This window comes from Mobula birostris, chromosome 11, assembly GCF_030028105.1.
Source record: "Mobula birostris isolate sMobBir1 chromosome 11, sMobBir1.hap1, whole genome shotgun sequence".
Lineage (NCBI taxonomy): Eukaryota > Metazoa > Chordata > Chondrichthyes > Myliobatiformes > Myliobatidae > Mobula > Mobula birostris.
Window position 1 is genome coordinate 16,784,573 of NC_092380.1, and position 18,719 is coordinate 16,803,291.

At 38.7% G+C, this 18,719-nt stretch overlaps 1 protein-coding gene across 3 annotated transcripts in view; it reads right to left on the reverse strand.

Moving 5' to 3' along the window:
• LOC140204872 (myosin-9-like) overlaps positions 1 to 18,719 on the reverse strand; it is a 102,949-nt gene that overhangs the window by 64,815 nt on the left and 19,415 nt on the right. For all 3 annotated transcript variants that reach the window (XM_072271762.1, XM_072271760.1, XM_072271761.1), the window contains exons 4-5: positions 1,633 to 1,660; positions 168 to 261 (exon numbers count right to left, since the gene is read on the reverse strand). In XM_072271762.1, the coding sequence (XP_072127863.1) occupies positions 168 to 261; positions 1,633 to 1,660 (122 nt within the window). The remainder of the gene's footprint in view (positions 1 to 167; positions 262 to 1,632; positions 1,661 to 18,719) is intronic.

Genomic DNA, 18,719 nt, shown 5'->3' on the forward strand with positions numbered 1-18,719 from the left:
AATGATAATTTAAATTCATAATTTCAATAAAATAAAACAGGAAGACTGATCACAATATTTAATGTACATTTTGAAATAAATGTCGTAAGGATTAAAATCATTACAACGACTAGATTTAACCAAATTATGAAAATTATTCAACTACATCCTAGATAAAAGACACTTACTTGTTCCTTTCTAGACTTATGTGAAGAAGCAACATGAGCCAAGTACTGAATCACTTTTTTGGTGTTTTCTGTCTTACCAGCACCAGATTCTCCTCTATAATAGAAAACATTTAATTTTAACAACTCCAGGGCTTCAATTTGTACATAAAAGCCAGACAGGAATTAAATAACTTTCAACAAAAACAAATACAATTGTGTTCAATGAAAAGCACATTTTTGAGCATTCCTATAATTTACCTGAGAAATATGAACAGTTTTTATACTATTTGCATAAGATTTTTAAAAAAGATTAACCACAAAATATTTGATTACCTGAAACATATTCACAGCCATGTACACTTGAAAATAAACTGATGCCGAACCATGCTTGGAGACTATCTGATCTAGATACCAATGGACAACAAAGTGGCACTGCAGGTCATGCAGCTATCTCAGCTCCAGCAATCCAGATTTCATCCCAGATTCAGGTGCACGTGGAGTTTGCTCATTCACCCTGCAAATGTACACGCTTCCCTCCATGCTCTAACATCCCAAGACCTGACGTCTGGTAGGGAAATTACCTCTCATGTAAGTGGATGATAGGAGAATCAGAGTGGAGTTGACTTGTATACGAGTGAGAATAGATTACTAGAAATAAGTGGGAGGAACGTAATATTCTGACACAGACAGAACAGAAAGTGGCCATTAAGCTCATTTCTAAATTGAAACAATTCACCATAGAAATTCAGCATCCTTCAGCTAGCTGGATTAATCACAATTGTTAAAAGCAAATATCAAGTCATCAGGAAAAAAAACATTCCCTCTGATTTCTTTGATGCAAGAAACTATGATGATCCACTCCTTTACTCACAAAATGGGCTTATAAGAATCATTATAAAGATGTCAGAACCAGCTGTGATCAGAATTACAATAGCTGCCGTAGTTTTAAAAGTTCCAAATCAAACAAGACCACCATCAACATTACTCTACTTGTGAAGTTACTAATGAACAACTAGTATCAATTGTAGTTTGATGAGATTTGACCCAGAGGTTCTACTATCAATGCCTGCTATTTCCTACAGTTTTAAATTTCTGGTCATCCTTACAAGATCATTTTCTCTTGTGGCTGACATAACCCCATCTTAAAATTTTCATTGAGTTTTTAGATAACAAGAACAGCCAGATGTGATGATGTGACAAAAGGTATCAATAATACAAATCATGAGCACCTTTTAAAAATTATCCACTGTTAGAGGAAAAAAAAAAGTACAAAAGTAACATAACTCTGAAATATGGCTTTTATACGAGGTGTCCTTAGAGATATAAAGGTTGTACATGTACATTTATTTATTTAACACACACACACAAAAGAGGGAAGAGAAACCCAATTTCATTTCCTGCAACGTGGAAAACTAGACAAAACAAACCATAACTGATGAACTCATTGTTGAAAAAATGTATCCAGCAAAGGAAACCAAACACTCACGTGCATAGGATTGACTGATCCTCACGATCTGAAATAAAGCAAATGAAATATTATAATGCATTGCTCAACTTTGTGACTGGTGCTTTCTCATTTTGTCACAGCTAGGTTGATATTGCTATTAAACATTTTCCCCAAGTCTTCCAAATGCAAAGAGGTGAATTATAATCAGCACGCAACACTTATCTCAACATGCTGTTACCAGAATCATATTTATTATTACCATTGTGTTGTGAAGTATGTTTTGCAGCAGCAGTACAGTGCAAAGACAAAAGTCTATAAATTTCAGAAAAAGTGCAATAAAGGAATAATGAGGTAGTGTTCATGGGGTTATTCAAAAATAGATTTTAACTTTCTCTTTCAGAGAAGAAAATCAACCCTATTACACACATACTATTTGCATAAATACAATTGTCTAACAAAAATGATATGAAAACTACCCAAAACCTAATGAGTGACAATGATTACATGGTATGTTACAGTAACTTCCAATGAACTTTTAAACAGTACATTTTATAAAAGCTGCATACCAACCTTTATTACCACAAATTGCCTAATACCTAATTCACTTCCTTAAAGAAACGCCATGGATACTGACACTGAGCCATTCGTTAAGTGCCATCCATTCTACTTACTGAGAGAGCTCCTTTATGATCCTGACTGCAGTTTACATACCACCAAGGCCAATGTTAATCATGACACTTTACGTTGTTTAGGGAAACAGCCAACCCCAAAGTATTTCAAATCATTGTCTGGAACTTCAATCAAGCTTGCCTGAAGAAATCTCTGCCTGATTATCATCAACAAATCACCTGCAGCACCAGGGGTCCCAACACATTCAACCACTGCTATACTGCTACACATTCCATCCCTAGATCGCATTTTGGGAAATCTGATCACCAGGCTATCCTTCTACCTGCATTCAGGCAGAGGTTAATGAGCAAGGCTCCAGAAATAAGGACATCACAGAGGTGATTGTGGGAGGCAGAGAAGCGGTTATGGAACTGCTTTGACTAAGTGGACTGGACTGGGTCATGTTCAAGAATCTGAATGAATATGTCACAGTTGTCACTGACTTTATAAAGTCAGGCATGGATGAATGAATCCCCAGAAAATTATTTACAGTCCTCCTCGACCAGAAGCCCCGGATGAAGTAAGATATCCGCAATCTGTTGAGGGCTAGATCAGTGGCGTTCAGGTCTGGTGAACAAGTAAAATACAAGAGGTCCAGGTATGACTTCCAGAAGGCCATTTCACATGCTAAGCAGCAATTCTCGATCAAACTGGCATCATAGAAGGATGTTCAACAGCTATAGCAGGGTTTGAATGCTTTCACCTCCTACAATGTAAAACCAAACGACATATGTGACAAGGTTTTGCTCTCAGATGAGCTCAATGCCTTTTATGCCTGCTTCCACTGAGAAAACACGAAGGCACTATCACAAACTCCCACAGCCTCCGATGACCCTGTGATTTCAGTCTCTGAGGGTGACGTGAGAGCATCTTTCAGGAGGGTGAACCCACAGAATGCATTTGTTGCAGAAAGGATACCTGGCTTAGTACTGAAGACCTGTGCTAATCAACTGGCTGGTGTGTTCACTGATATCCTTAACCTCTTGCTTCTGCAGTCTTTGGTATCCATCTGCTTCAAGCAGTCATCAATTATCCAGGTGCCTAAAAAAAAATCTGGTAACCTGCCTCAATGATAATTGTCCAGTAGCACTTTTATCCACTGTGATGAAGTTCTCTGAGAAGTTGGTGATGAAACATATCAACTCCTGCCTGAAAACTGACTTGGATCTGCTTCAATTTGCCTACCGTCACTACAGGGCCACAGCAGATGTATTTCATTGGCTCTTCACTCAACCCTGGAACATCTGGACAGCAAAGATGAATACATCAGGATGCTCTTCATTGACTACAGCTCTGTTTTCAATACTCACATCCCTTCATAATAAATCAATAAGCTCCAAGACCTCCTTATGCAACTGAATCCTCCATTTCCTCACTTGCAGACCCTAGTCAGTTCAGATTGGCAATAACATGTCCTTCACAATCACCATCAGCACAGATGCACCACAAGGCTGTGTGCTTAGCCTGCTTCCTGCTCATTGCCAGCAAGCCAAAGAGCTGATTTTTAACCTCAGGAGGAAGGGAAACCAAAGGACCACGATCCAGTTCTCATCAGGCAATCAGAGGTGGAGTGGGTCAGCAACCTTGAATTCCTTGGCTTGATCATTTCAGAAGGTCTGCCCTGGGTCCAACAAATGCAATTACAAAGAAGGCATGGCAGTTCTTCAATCAGGGGGGATAACTTCACTCATTCCAACACTGAACTGTCCCCACAACCTATGAACTCACTTTCAAGGACTCTTCATCCCAGGCTCTCGATGTTTATTGCTTATCTATTATTATTTTCTTTTTTTGTACTTGCACAGTTGGCTGTCTCTTGCAGATTGGTTGTTTGCCTGTCTTGTGCTGTGCACCTTTTCAATGATTCTATTGTGTTTCTTTGTATTTCTGCACATACTCACAAGGAAATGAATCTTAGGGCAGTCCATATGTACATTGATTTACTTTGAACTTTGATGGTTAGCAGGATGGATTGCATACTGATCATTCACAACATTTAAATGTCAAAGTATAAACAATGTGGCCAACAGAGTTTACTGGGGAGGGAGGGGGGATGCTGCAGAACAAATTGAGGTTATCTTTATTCCTTTCACTGCTGGATACAACCTACAGCCATTTGATGCATGGAACTGACAGGAGATCTAAAGATAAAAATGCTTCCTCAATTCAAAAGAAAATTTGATCAGCACAACATAAATATCTTGATGCCATATAGCTGAGTAAATATTCAATTTTAAGAATAAACATTTTATATGGGCTGCTAAATTTTGTAATTATATTCTGTTATTGATAAACATAATATTAACAGTTTTGTGAGTAATTCTACATCTCACGCATACCCATCAAAATTGAAAATTCACAGATGTCTCTTAGTGTATATTACCCTTTCCTACAGTGAAGTAAAAATAAACTAAACCAAAAACTGCTTTAATGCATTTATTAGAAATGAAAGAAATCTGGTCATTTTTAAGACACCAAATCTCTTCAAAACATTGAATAACACAAACATTTTACACTTATCCTGGCAAAGAACTCACTAAAGCTGCTTTTTGAAGCTCTCAGGAAAATCAAAATTCTCTTCACTTTTCCCAAACCTCCATATATTTGCGATATATCAAGTGCAAAACTAAAAAAAATACTGACCAGAAACCAGAAATTACACACAAAATCCAATATAAAATAATTAAATGGTAAATTATTAGAAATACTTATTTTGAATTATGATATTCAAAATTTAGCAAATTAAATAAACTCCAACAGACTGTGGACATGCAGTAAATGTACCAAACTTCAAAGTAAATTGCCATACCTTACAAAGCATATATGTCACCATAAACAACCCTGAGATTCTTGTTAAAACAAGAAATAATAGAATCAATGAAAGATCATATCCAACAGACAACACACATCAAAGTTGCTGGTGAACGCAGCAGGCCAGGCAGCATCTGTAGGAAGAGGTGCAGTCGACGTTTCAGGCCGAGACCCTTCGTCAGGACTCACAAAGGGTTCACCAGCAACTTTGATGTGTGTTGCTTGAATTTCCAGCATCTGCAGAATTCCTGTTGTTTACCATATCCAACAGGGTGGACAACAATTAAAAATAAAGAAATACAAGAGGAAAAAATAATAGCAGTGAGTGAGTAACGAGAATAATATGGAAGCCCTTGAAAGTGAGTCCAGTCCAGAGGGAACAGTTCAGTTAGGCAAGTGAAGTTACCCACTCTGGTTGAGGAGCTTGATTGTTAAGGGGTAGTAACTGTTTCTGAACCTGGTGGTGTGGGCCCTGGGGATGGATGCTGCTTTCCTGCAACAACACTCTGTGTGGATATGCTCAATGGTGGGGAGGCCTTTACCCATGATAGAATGGATTATATCCACTACTTTTGTAGGCTTTTCCCTACAAGGGCTTTGGCGTTTCCATACCAGGCTGCAATGCAATCAGTCAATATACAATATAATCTACACCACACATCTATAGAATTTTGTCAAAGTTTTAGATGACATGCTGAATCTGTGCATACTCCTAAGTGGAGGTGTAACTGTGCTTTCTTTGTAATGGCACTTATGTGGTGGACCCAGGACAAATCCTCTAAAATGATAACGCCAAGGAATTTAAAGCTGCTGACCCTCTTTACCACTACTCCCCTGATGAGGACTGGCTCATGGACTTCAGGTTTCCTCCTCCTGAAGTCAATAATCAGCCTTTTGGTTTGCTGACATTGAGTAAGAGATTATTGTGGCACTACTCAGCTAGATTTTCAAGCTCCCTCTTATGTGCCGATTTGTCATCACCTTTGATTCAGCCAATGACAGTGATATTGTCAGCAAATATAAATATGGCATTGAAGCTATTCTTAGCTTCACGGTCATAAGCATAAAGAAAGTAGAGCAGGGGGCTAAGCACACAGCATTCTGGTGCACCTGTGATTGTGGAGGAGATGTTGCCAATCTGAATTGACTGGGGTCTACAAGCGAGGAAATCGAGAATCCAGTTGCATAAGGAGGTATTGAGGCTGAGGGCCTGATTGAGTTAAGAGTCAATGAAGTGGCATCTGCTGTTGATCTGTTGTAATGGCAGGAAAATTAGAGCGAGATCCAAGTCAGTTTACAGGCAGGAGTTAATATGTTTCATCACCAACCTCTCAAAGTGCTTTGTCACAGTGGACCTAAGTGCTACTGAACAATAGCCAGTGAGGCAGGTTATGACTTCTTCTTGAGCACCAGTATAATTGAAGCCTGCTTGAAGCAGATGGGTACCTCAGATTGAGAGGTTAAAGATATCAGGGAACAGTCCAGCCAGTTGATCAGCACATATCTTCAGTGCTCTGCCAGGTATCCCATCTGGGTCAGATGCTTTCTGTGGGTTCATCCTCCTGAAAGATGCTCTCAAGTTGGCCTCAGAGACTAAAATCACAGGTTCATCAGGGACTGTGGGAGTTTTGTGAAAGCGCCTCCATGTTTGATGGTCAAAGCGAGCCATTTTGGTCACTCCCACACTCACTCACATAGCATTCTACTTCCAAAAGATGGAAGAACTACATAAGGGGCAAGTAACACAAGGTTAATTAAAACTTAATCTGAGACTGACAGATGATTAATGGTAGCATGATTATTGTTTAAAATTAGGAGGACTTAAGTTTAAGGAGCACGGGTGAGAGATTTGAGAGATTTGAGATATCAGAGGAGAAAATTTTTCCACATAGTAGTTTGTATCTGGAATGAGCTGCCAGAGCAGGTGATGCAGACAATGAAAGTTATAACATTCAAGAGACATCTTGACAGAGACTTAGATGAGAGGGACAGAGGGGGATATGCGTGAGATTAGTATTGACGGGCACAGCAGCTGCAGTCTCAGGAGACCCAACAAATTGCCTGCTACCTGATTGAATATTTTTTTGCTATTGACAATCATCATTTTGACTACTGGTCCTGAAGTTGGACACAAAGTCTCATAACAGAGTCAGTAATATAAACATTCTACTCAAATAGGCAAAATGTTGTGTAATTCCATCAAGGAGGAAGTTTCTATGAAACTATGGGGCTGTTACAACTAAATTCAGGAAGTTAATATTTAATTTTACTTTACTACAGATTCAAAGTCCACTTCTTTCTTTTAATTGAAATGGGAGAAGCAGCAATGATGTCACACTAAGGATGTGGTAAGAGTTAGTATCACGTGGAGAAACATCCAATCAGGGATATGGGATTCACAGTGAAGTTAATAATTGGCATTTTGAACTCCAAATAGCCATAATTAAAAATCTTTATAGTTAAAATTTTCAGGATAAATTCTTCTAGAGTAGAATCCATACACGATTTAGAAGTTCCCTTTTAGGCATCACCAAAATAAATAAACAGCAGCAAGCCTTGAGCTTATACTCCATTCAATTAACTCAGTGCTGCACAACTTTGTGTAAGGGCTTTGCTCACAAACAGAATCACTTCTGAGGGTGGCCCAAAAGAACTTTCAAGTGCAGACAGGAGACATTCTTACCCACTGTCATTAAAACCATAATCCCAACAGCTAACATCTCAATAAGCCTATCAACAGCAGTTGAGGGGTAAGGGATGCAGGATCATAGATCAACAGGGACCGATTGAAGCCACACACAGTGTGCTTGCCACCCATGAGAACGTTCAAACTCTCAAAAAGACAAAGCTTATCGTCAAACCCCGGGGCATATCCAAAAAGAAACAATATAGATTTAAGGATTTATATAGATTTAGGGATACAAGTAGCCATCTTTAAAAAAATCCTGTGTACGTGATATTGAAAGAAAAAATGAGAGGAAGAGGGTAAAATTAGGCACTGCAATCATACAAAGATTGAAATAGTGGAGCAGAACACTGACCTCAAAAATCTGTCCTGCCCTTCAATAATGGCTGATTTGACTGCAACATCCGCCTGCATTCTTAAACATAAAACATTACAGCACAGGAACAAGCTCTTTGGCCCACAATGTTGTGCTGAACCAATTAAATTAGCAATCAAATATCCAACTAAACTCTTTGCCTACACAACACCCACAGCCTTTTATCTTCTTCACATTCATGTGCTTATCTAAACGTCTCTCAGAAGTCCCTAATATAGCTGCCTCTACCAACATCTCGGGCAGCACATTTCAGGCACCCACAGCTTGGGATAAAAAAAACTTGTCCCTTACATCTCCTTTGAACCTCTCTTCCCCCCCCCCCCACCTTTCAACCTTGGGGGAGAAAGAAAGATACTGTCTACTCTATGCCTCTCACGATCTTATCTTATAAACCTCTATCAGGTCTCCCCACAGCCTCTGCCACTGCAGAGAAAACCACCCAAGTTTGTTCATCTTTCTTAAAATGGGGTGATCAGAACTATATGCAATACTTCAAATTTGGCCCAACTAGAGTTTTATAAAACTGCATTAAACTTCCATCTTCTCAACTAACCAGAATCTGTAGCTTCTAAAAATATAAAATGTTCAAATATTTTACTGCCGCTGCCTTTTGAGAAAGAAGTCCCAAAAAAAACCCCACCTCATATATATCTGAAAAGAGCAACACCTTCAGTTTTTAAAAAAATATTTCTTATTCTAGATTCTCCCATAAGGAAACTTCCTCTCTCCATATTCACCCTGTTAATATATCTGATACACATCATTCAAGATCCTTCCATATTGTTACAACAGCACATACAGTAACAAAAATATTAGCACAAGTCCCTGAAGCCTAGCCTGTCCAATTGTCTCTTGTAAGTCAGCAATTCCTGCATGTTTAATTTCTTTTAAGGTCCAACACTGCTCCAGATGTAACTGAAGTGTAACATCTGTATTGCATTCACCTCCCTTCCCAATGAATAGCCATGCTCAATTAGCTTTCCTAACAACTTGTACCTGCGTACTATCCTTTTACAAATCATGCACCCAGATCCCTCTGCAATCTCTCACCATTTAATACTTTGCTTTCATGTTTCTTGCAAAGAGTGATTTTTAAACATATTTAATTTGATAGTCCTTTGGCCACTCACTTAACCTATCAATTCTCCTTTGTAGCTTTCAGCTTCTTCACAACTTGCTGTCATACCCATTATCGTGTTCCAGCAAGTTTAGCAACCATACCTTAGATCCCTTCCCACAAGTCAATTCTATAATTTGTAAGAAACTTAAGTCATAGCACCACTCACAACAAGCTGGAGGAACTCAGCAGGTCAGGCAGCATCAGTGGAAATGATCAGTCAACGTTTCAGGCCGGAACCCTGATGAAGTTCTGGCCCGAAACATTGACTGATCACTTCCACGGATGCTGTCCAACCTGCTGAGTTCCTCCAGCTTGTTGTGAGTGTTGCTTTGACCCCAGCATCTGCAGAATATTTTGTATTTATAAATCATAGCACCAATTCCTATGGCACACCACTTATTTAATCCTAATTGAAAAAAGATCCACTTCTGGCTCCTACTTCCCATTGAGCCAGCCAACCTTTTAGCTAAATCTTACCTGTTGTTACCAACTATACCATGAATTTTGATTTTCCACAATGACTTTTAATGCAACACCATATCAAACAGTTAGGAAACCAAGCACAGGGCATTCACCAGTTCTTTATCCATAGCATTTTTTAAGGGACTACAATAGTTCAAGTTCAATTGTTATTCGACCTTTAAAATGTATACAGGTAAATGAAACAGCATCCCTCCAGTGTCAAAGTGCAAAACACAATACATAGCACAGTTACGAAAGCACATACAGTCATAAAAAATATTAGCACAAGTCCCTAACTGGCATGGCCTGAAGACTGATGGTGCATGAGATGTTGTTCTGGAGCGACGTTTCTGCAAGAGCAAGTACACAACAGTTCCTCATCTCGTGCCGGTTCAGCCACAGACAACGGTAAATCAGTTTGTCTTGCACTGGGTGAGCCAAGGAGAGGACACTGGTGAGCAACACTGATGGGAGGTCTTACTTTGTCCAAATGCAAGTAATTTTAGAAAATTATAGCTGTGGTACAAGAACTGCTGCTTCAGAACTCTGTCCTGATATATGATGCTGTCTTTGTGGAGCTTGCACATTCTTCCTGTGACCACATGTTCCAATTGTATCTCACACCCCAAATATGTGCATGTATTGCCCTTAAGGCATTTATTTGACTTTGTTGGGTCTACGTTTTAAATGATTTGTTTGTAACTATTTTCTAGTTAAAGTTAAAGGTTGATAATTATGTTACAGTATAACAAAGGTAAATCCATTGTCTATGGTATATCGCGGCATGTGATGACATCACCTCCGGTTTCGCTGCCTCTTGGTTCGGAGAAGGTGTGAAGGTGGATGCCATGTGTGCAGCATGATCGTGAAGAGCTCCGTTTCTACCCACAAAGAAACATTATAGAAGCAACGCCATAAGTTCACAAGAATGTATTTGGAGTAAAAATATTGACGCGGTTTCTGTTAAGGAAGCGGCGGTTGGGGCAGCGCGCGAGCCGGCTTTTCAATTTCAAACGCGGGGTCCGCTAGAGCCCAATAGCAGTTTGACGGGACCCCTCACCCGCTACTTGGGGCGGCTGGAGACACTCGCTAAAAGAGAGCGTGAGTGGTCTCCAGAATGAAACAGACGCTGTATATGTTTGTATTTTTTTTATCAACAGTTTTCACCATACCAAGTTAATGTGGAAGAGTGAACAGTAAATGGTTAACCTTAATACGACTCTGTCTTCTTTGGTTCCGGTTTAACTTGGTGTTTAGTCAGAGTTTCAACACACTGCACGAGAACACTACAGTGCAAATTGGTGGATTATTTAACCACTTTAGGTGAAACGAGAGGAATTAACGTAAACAGATTACAGGGAAAATTAGTGGTGATAATACAATTGCTCTAAGCACCAGCCTGGACTTCAGTGGAATGGCTTCCTTCTGTCCCCTATGGAAATAGGAAAATTAATGATCAGCTATCTCACTAATCACACCCAAAACCCCAGCATGAGGATACATCAGGATCTGGAGACTTATCTCAATCAAATAAATCCAGCCTATCCAATCTTTCCTCATAACTTCTGCTCATAACTTCTAGGCAACATCCTGGTGAATTGCTCTACATTCTTATTGCTAGCAGATCCTTTCTGTCGTATGGCAAACAAAAATGTATACAATACTCCAAGTAGAGTCCAACCAATGTTTGGTACAATTGTAAATTGAAAGAGTAGGGAGGCACGGTAGCTTACTGATTAGCGCAACTGCTTTACTATGCCAGCAATCACTGATCACAGTTTAAGCCCACTGTTGGCTGTAAGGAGTCTGCATATTCTCCCTGTGACCATGTGAATTTCCTCTGGGTACTCCAGTTTCTTCCCACGTGCGAAGACATACGGTTAGGGTTAGCAAGTAGTGGGCTGCTATGTTGGCACAGGAAGTGTGGCAACACTTGGCGGATTGCTCCAGCACAATCCTCGGATCATGTTGGTTGATGAAGCAGAATGACAAATTTCACTGCACGTTTCAATGTACATGCAACAAATAGAGCTGATCGTAATATGGTGTACCTCCTAAATAATGAAAGGCTAGCCCATGAATATAACAGAAAACTGACATCCCAAAATTAGGGCAACCTCACAAAGCTTGCAACTCTAAGCTAAAAATAACTGGAATATACTAAGTCATCAAAAACAGTTTAAAAACAAAACAAGAAGTGAAATTATTCTGCAATGAATTGTCTTAAAACATGGTGGAAAGACTTTCAACAGTAATTTTCCAAAGGCAATTAGATATGTTTGATACAGGAAAGCTGCAGAATTCTGGGGGAAAGGGTGGACTGACTAGTTGTTCTATCACAGTGCTAACACAGGTGGTATTAATTAATGACCTTGAGTATTTTAATCACTTTATGTGATTACTACTTTTTGTATTTTCTCCTTAAAAGGTCTGTTCAATTATCTAGCTGAGCAAAGGAATGCTAGTGTTTATTAAAATACTAAGTAAACGTCGAAACAACCTACCAGCCAATAAATTTCAGTTACCCTTGAGCTATAAGTAAAATAGGTTATGATAAACTGGGTCACATTGAATGCGACACGGTTTCCAATGAATGAAAGATCAGAAATGGAGTAAAAGAAAAATCTAGATCCAATGAAGTGTTAGTCATATTTCTGTGAGCCTGGATACTAAAAAAGGATGAAGGAATTTAGAGATACAAGAACACAAGCATAAACAAGAGCAGAAATGGGCTCTGCAGCACTCCAAATTTGCCCTTGATATTCAATTATCATTGCTGATTTGCTCCAGGTATGAAATCCACTTTTGTGCCAGCTCCAAAGCGTTCAATTGCTAAATCTTTCACAGATTCAACTACCAATTAAATACCTCCAATAATCTAGCCTTCAGAATCTCAAAGCTAGAGAATTCCAGAGATTCAACAGCTTCGAGAATTCCTATACACCTGAATTTTAAATGATTGTCCACTCTCTTGTAATTATGCCTTCTCATTCAAGACTCTCTCATTAGTAGAACATCTCAACATTTACTTTATCATGTCCTCTTTGATTATAATATAGTCTTCTAAATTTAAAAGAATACAGGTGCAATATTTTTTGTTCAGGGTCTCATCTTTGGAAATAGCCTAGTGAATTTCTTCTGGATGGCCTGCAATACCTGTAAGAAGCTTTAAATTATGAACTTTCCTATATTTCAATAGAACTTCACTTTTATGATTATGATGGCATACTGGATCACAGGCAATACTGATAAACTTGATCAAGTAACTCAATTATGGAAGGTCTGTTATCTATTTAGAATTAATATTTTAAATTCATATGAAGCCTCCCCCCTTTAAAATTTCACTATATTACACTAAACACCAGAGTGCAGTCTCTAATTTTCCAATGCTTATAACTTAACTTGATTATCCAAATCCAAGCACTTGCATACATTTTTTCACTAAAGGCTGCAATGTGGTCCACCATCTGTTGAATATAATAGATATCTGTTCTCACAAATTATAAAATATAACCCTGACCTAAAATTAACATCTGTACTAATCTGGGGATGGCAGGGTGAAGATGCACCTCTACCAAAGGAGGTGGAAGGCGTTCCTTCCCTCAGCTAGTCTGCAGGTCACCCTTGAGCAAGGTATAGCATCTACTTAGCCACCCCCCCCTCCCCAAAATCAGGGTCACGTGAAGCCATGGGAGCAGGTGGTGGATGATCATATGAGCAGCTGGTGCATATCACAACCACTGACACTAGGCAGACAATCTCTGAAGAGTATTGAAAATGGCTGGGGTCACCTGTCTTGTAAAGACACTACCCAGAAGACAATGGAAAACCACTTCTGCAGAAGAATTTGCCAAGAGCAATCATGGTCATGGAAAGACCACGATGTGATACAGCACCTAACGAACAAACTAATCTGTAGCTCATTACAGTAACTACCTGTACAACTTTGGGGATCTCACCCAAAAGCATTTCCAACTTACTGAAACTTTGGGTTACAGAAAGTTCATGGAACCCTCAAGCTTTCATTTCTCATAGTTCGAACTATATTTAAAACAATCCCCTTGCTCAGAGGAAAGTGACTGCAGGTAATTTCTGTGTTTCAGCATCAAATCAGGTCCCAAGGCTGCTAGACTAGAAAATTAAAACATGTAGTAGCTCTGCAATCTTTGAGATTTTCACAAATAACAAGATTGCCTGTTAGGAGTCTAACTAAACATAATCTTGAACACAGCTTGTCTGATTGACTTCCCTCCCCAAAACCTAGTTCAAAACAAAGTTTGGATCAATTATGCAACACATCCACCAAAATAAGCTTAGAACAGGCTCAGCACATGAACAGATCATTGGGCCCACAATACTATGCTGAATAAAAATAAACTTGCTAAATTGCCAAATGAAAATAAAACTGGCAAAGGATCTTAAATGTTAATGAAAACTGATTAAGTTTAAAGAGAGACTTGCCTAAATTTAGTCTAGTCTTGTTCTTTTACTTTAAAGAACACTCAAACAATATAAAATCAAGCAATTTTAATAAAATTTAAGTATACTTTTGGAATTGACTGCTTATAAATGTACAAATAATCAGTATTTGTGTTAAAGTTCAGTCAGTTTGTATTATAATTATACATTAATTATTTGTATTTTTTGCCAATGTTTAATTTCCACTGTGCAGCATTGGAAGTCAAAAATAATTCCCATAAAAACTGCCAATTTTGAAGAAGAGATCTGGAGGAAAAATTCCATTCTGAAAGCAACAAACGCGCATCAATGCTCAGGATTAAACATGGATAGGAAATGGATTTTATTACCCAAGAATACACCACTTATTAATGTTCCTACTAGCTTCTTCTGCCATTCATTGATGGGTTGTTAAGTTTTCTGCATGATTACTATTAAATTTTCATGACAGAGGCACAGAAGAAATAGGCAATATGTTCTGAATTTTGTTTTGTTGTTCCCACCAACACTATCCCTGGCACTCAGCTCTCACCTGCGGCTCCTCGTAGCTGTCTGCATGCAACGGCGGCCACACCCCGGGCAACGGATTCGACAAGCTGGCTAAACCAGGTGAGGGTAGCTGACAGGTCTCACACCCTTGGTGAGATAGGGAGATGTCTATTCCAGCATGCGAAGACAGACTCCGGCAGACTGAGCGGACAAGACCAATGGAAGATCCAACTGTCAAGAAGACGGTCTCTGAAAGTGTCATGGAACGCGTAGAGCAGGACAAGACACAGAAAACGTCCTGGTCATCCACTGTGCCTAGTCCCATCTCCAGCCGTCTCGACACTGTCTTGCCACTGGATCCAAATGGGAATTGGGAAGAGAGAGTGAGGCTGACACTGTGCAACTCTCCCTCAAACCCAAATCATGCGCTAGTTTCCTCTGGGTACTCCAGATTCATCCCGCAGTCCAAAGACCTATTAGTTAGTACATTGTTTGGTCATTGTAAGTTGACCTGTCCTTAAGCTAGAGTTAAAAATCAGTGGATTACTGGACAGAGCAGCTTGAAGGGCCTATTCCATACTGTATCTCTAAAAAAAAAACATCCCAAACATACGTCACATCAACCACCCAATTGCCAACATTATCCTTGACCAGTATTTGCACCTCAAGTAGGTGATTGTGCATTATGGATATAGGATGGCCAGCTACCACAATTGGGTAAGGTCTTGATCCACTTGTAAGGAGATCCAAGATATCTGGAGATTGTGTTCAACCACATTTGCAAACTTGATGCCTGTCAGTTTCATTCCCTTATATGGAAAAACTTGTCAGCGTGCTGGTACAAATCAAGATAATACCCTGTTAAAAACCCAGCTTGTCTGAACAAGTGCTATATTTCTTCCACTGCAACATGAAACTCCTGGAATGTTAAACATACAGCATACTATAATATTAACCCTCATGCCTCTAAGTCCCACACAAGCTGTAATATCCCATAAAATTCAATAATTCATCTAATAAGTTCTTTGGCTTTGCTTCCTTTTCTACTTTTTCTTCTCTATGTTCTACAAGATCTTATCACTCCCTCCCAAAGCCAACAGAAATGCCAATCAGAAATAGAACATGACTAATGAAATCAAGTACCAAATTTATGAATAAAGTAGAAATTCAAAAGAACATTTGAAATCAAAATAATGTTACATACTATATGAAAGAGGAGGAAAGTATCACTAACATGATGAAGTAGTAACGACTATATCTTCAAAATTTTCTCCCCCATTGGATTATAGAAATAATACTTCTGTATTAAATTTATTGGACCCTGACAATCCTTGACAAACTATTACTTTATTTTTTTCATCTATGAAATAAAGTTAATTCTGATTCTATTGTTAGGAGTACCTGCATTACTGTCCATCCCTGAAGCATTGAAAGATGGTTGTTGCAAGTCACTTTGAACAATGAAGACACCTCACAAAGTAGGGAGTTCCAGAATTATGCCCCAGCAACAAGGAAACAGTAACTTAGTTTCAAGGCAAATTAGTTTGCAACTTGGGAATAATTTAAGGTGGTGGATGAGGAATCAATTACGTAACCTCCTTTATCTAGGTTAGTTTCTTGAGGCAGCACCAGTTCAGGCACCTATTTTATTTATCACATTCTTAATGCAACTTACAAGTCTAGGAGGATAAGAGTCAGCTGCCCTGTTTCTAATAGCAATGCATCTGTGATTGATCTTGCTCCCAAATATGTCAGTAGTGCCCTTAAATATGTTAATGGTAATTATTTCAATTATAGTTTTGCCTATGGGTGCCAAAAGGAGAAAGTCAAACATACACTTGTTGGAGACAGCCACATCTATGGCAGATGTTCTGCGCCATTTACTAACCCAAACCTGGATACTGTTCAGTTCCTACAACATTACGTTATAGATTTTTTTAAAACTGATATACGAAACTAAATGCAGTGCATATTGCAAATATTGTTACTTCAATATTTCTCTAAACTCTCAATGATACCATCCAATCAAACTTCAAAAGTACAAAGTACATTATCAAAGTGTGTATACCATATACAACCTTGAGATTATTTTCCTTACAGGCAGACACAAAACAAAGAAACCCAATAGAACCCATTAAGAATAGAAGACTGTCAAACACCAAATGTGCACAGAATAACAAATCATACAAACAATAAAAGTAAACAACTAACATTCTGAACTGAAGTTCACAAAAGTGAGTGCGCAACCATGAAGTCAATCATTACTGCAGTTGATCCAGGAGCCCGTTAGTTGTAGGCCACGGCCTCAGTTCAGCACAGAGGCAAGTAACACTGGCTCATCCCACTCCCCTGGCCAGACCGCAATCTGACGTGGATTTAAATCGGCCAAACCTCAGATCGTTCCTCGCTCTCGGACCTGCGCCCTGCCACAATGATATGCTCTCGGGCCCGGGTTTGCACCTTGATTCGACACATACTCGGTCTTTCCAATCTGACTTGGCATTCCATTTTTATCTTTTCAGTTATACACAATGTAACGGTACTTTTTCCTACTATTGCATTGTTACTTCCTTGGGAAATATCAAAGTTAACCACATTTCTGATGTGTACGCTGACCCTCAGCAAATTCCCTCAAACAATGACCATGTGCTGAATTCCCAGCTCTACTTTAATTCTGGATCAATGAAAATTTCCTCCAACGCAAGGCAGATCAACTCTCAAACTCTATTCTTTTAATTCCCAACTCCACTTTCTAATCTCACTCCTTTTGCATGGTTAATAATCTTGGTATCACTTCTGATGTCAAGATAAGCTTCTGGCCAAACTACTGTAACATCACTAAATTCTTATTTTAAATTCATGAAAGGGGGAGGACAAAATCACTGTTACTTCCAACCAAGCAATTTCACATATCTCATTTATTTTCCAATTATCACCTACTGTGAGTCAAATCACTAACATATTGTATTGATTTTAACAAGTTAATTACAACCAATGGGGGTAGACCAAATGACTTACTCACTGCAAAAGCAAATCTTTTTCTTAAACCAAGTTTTATTTGTAATCAAATCATACTTCAGCCAAACCTATTCACCAATAGAATACACATTTAAGGTCATTATGCATATACTGCTTCCTGTTCCTGCTCACCATCTCTCATCTTGCTTCCAAACTGGTCCATATCAAAAGCAATAGACTACCACACCCAAAAACAGGATGAGATCATCCTAACCACCAGTGTTTCTAGTTGCACATATCTGAATGATAGAAATGAGAAACAGAATATGCAGAATAAGCCAAGGAGAACTATACTTAAAACAGAATTGAGGTTTCACATATAGAATTTGCAACTAAACATATCCAATAAAAAAGGCCACGCAGCTTTCTACGGAAATGCTACCTGGCCCACTAGCTCTAGCACTTTCCAGTTATTTTAAATATTCCATTCACTTTTGTTTTAAAGTCAAACAAAATGAGCAAGTTCGCCACAGAATACATAATTCTACACTATTGGGAATATCAACAATATTAAAAAGTTCTACAAACAGCAAGTTATTCTCAAATTAAATAGCTACACTACTCAGAATTTCAGCCTGGAAGGGAACTGAAACCAATATACCTTGGAAAATGTTATTAGTCACATGGCCCTGCTTACCTGACATAGTTTTGCAATCTTTCAAGTTGCTTATGCAATTGTCTTTTGAAAATTTCTACTGAATCTGCTTCCACTAGTTCAGATATTGCATTATATTCCAATAAGTAACCCTATTAAAATTAACTTTTATCCATCATGTTAAAAATGCAATGAGCCGACCTTTCGGAAAGAAAGTAGTTTTGCCATATGATCAATTCGTAACACGTGAAAGGTACATTAATAAACCAACTTGTTATACTGTACAATTCCTTTTCACTATCCAGAAACTTCCGCTGGAAGTTTAAATGCATGGAAACTGTCCGTCAAGATAACACAATTGTTGGAAGTTAAAGGACTGGAATACTTATTTCCTTGGGACAAGTAACCCGCAAACACCATTACTGTTGCTCATGTAAGGATT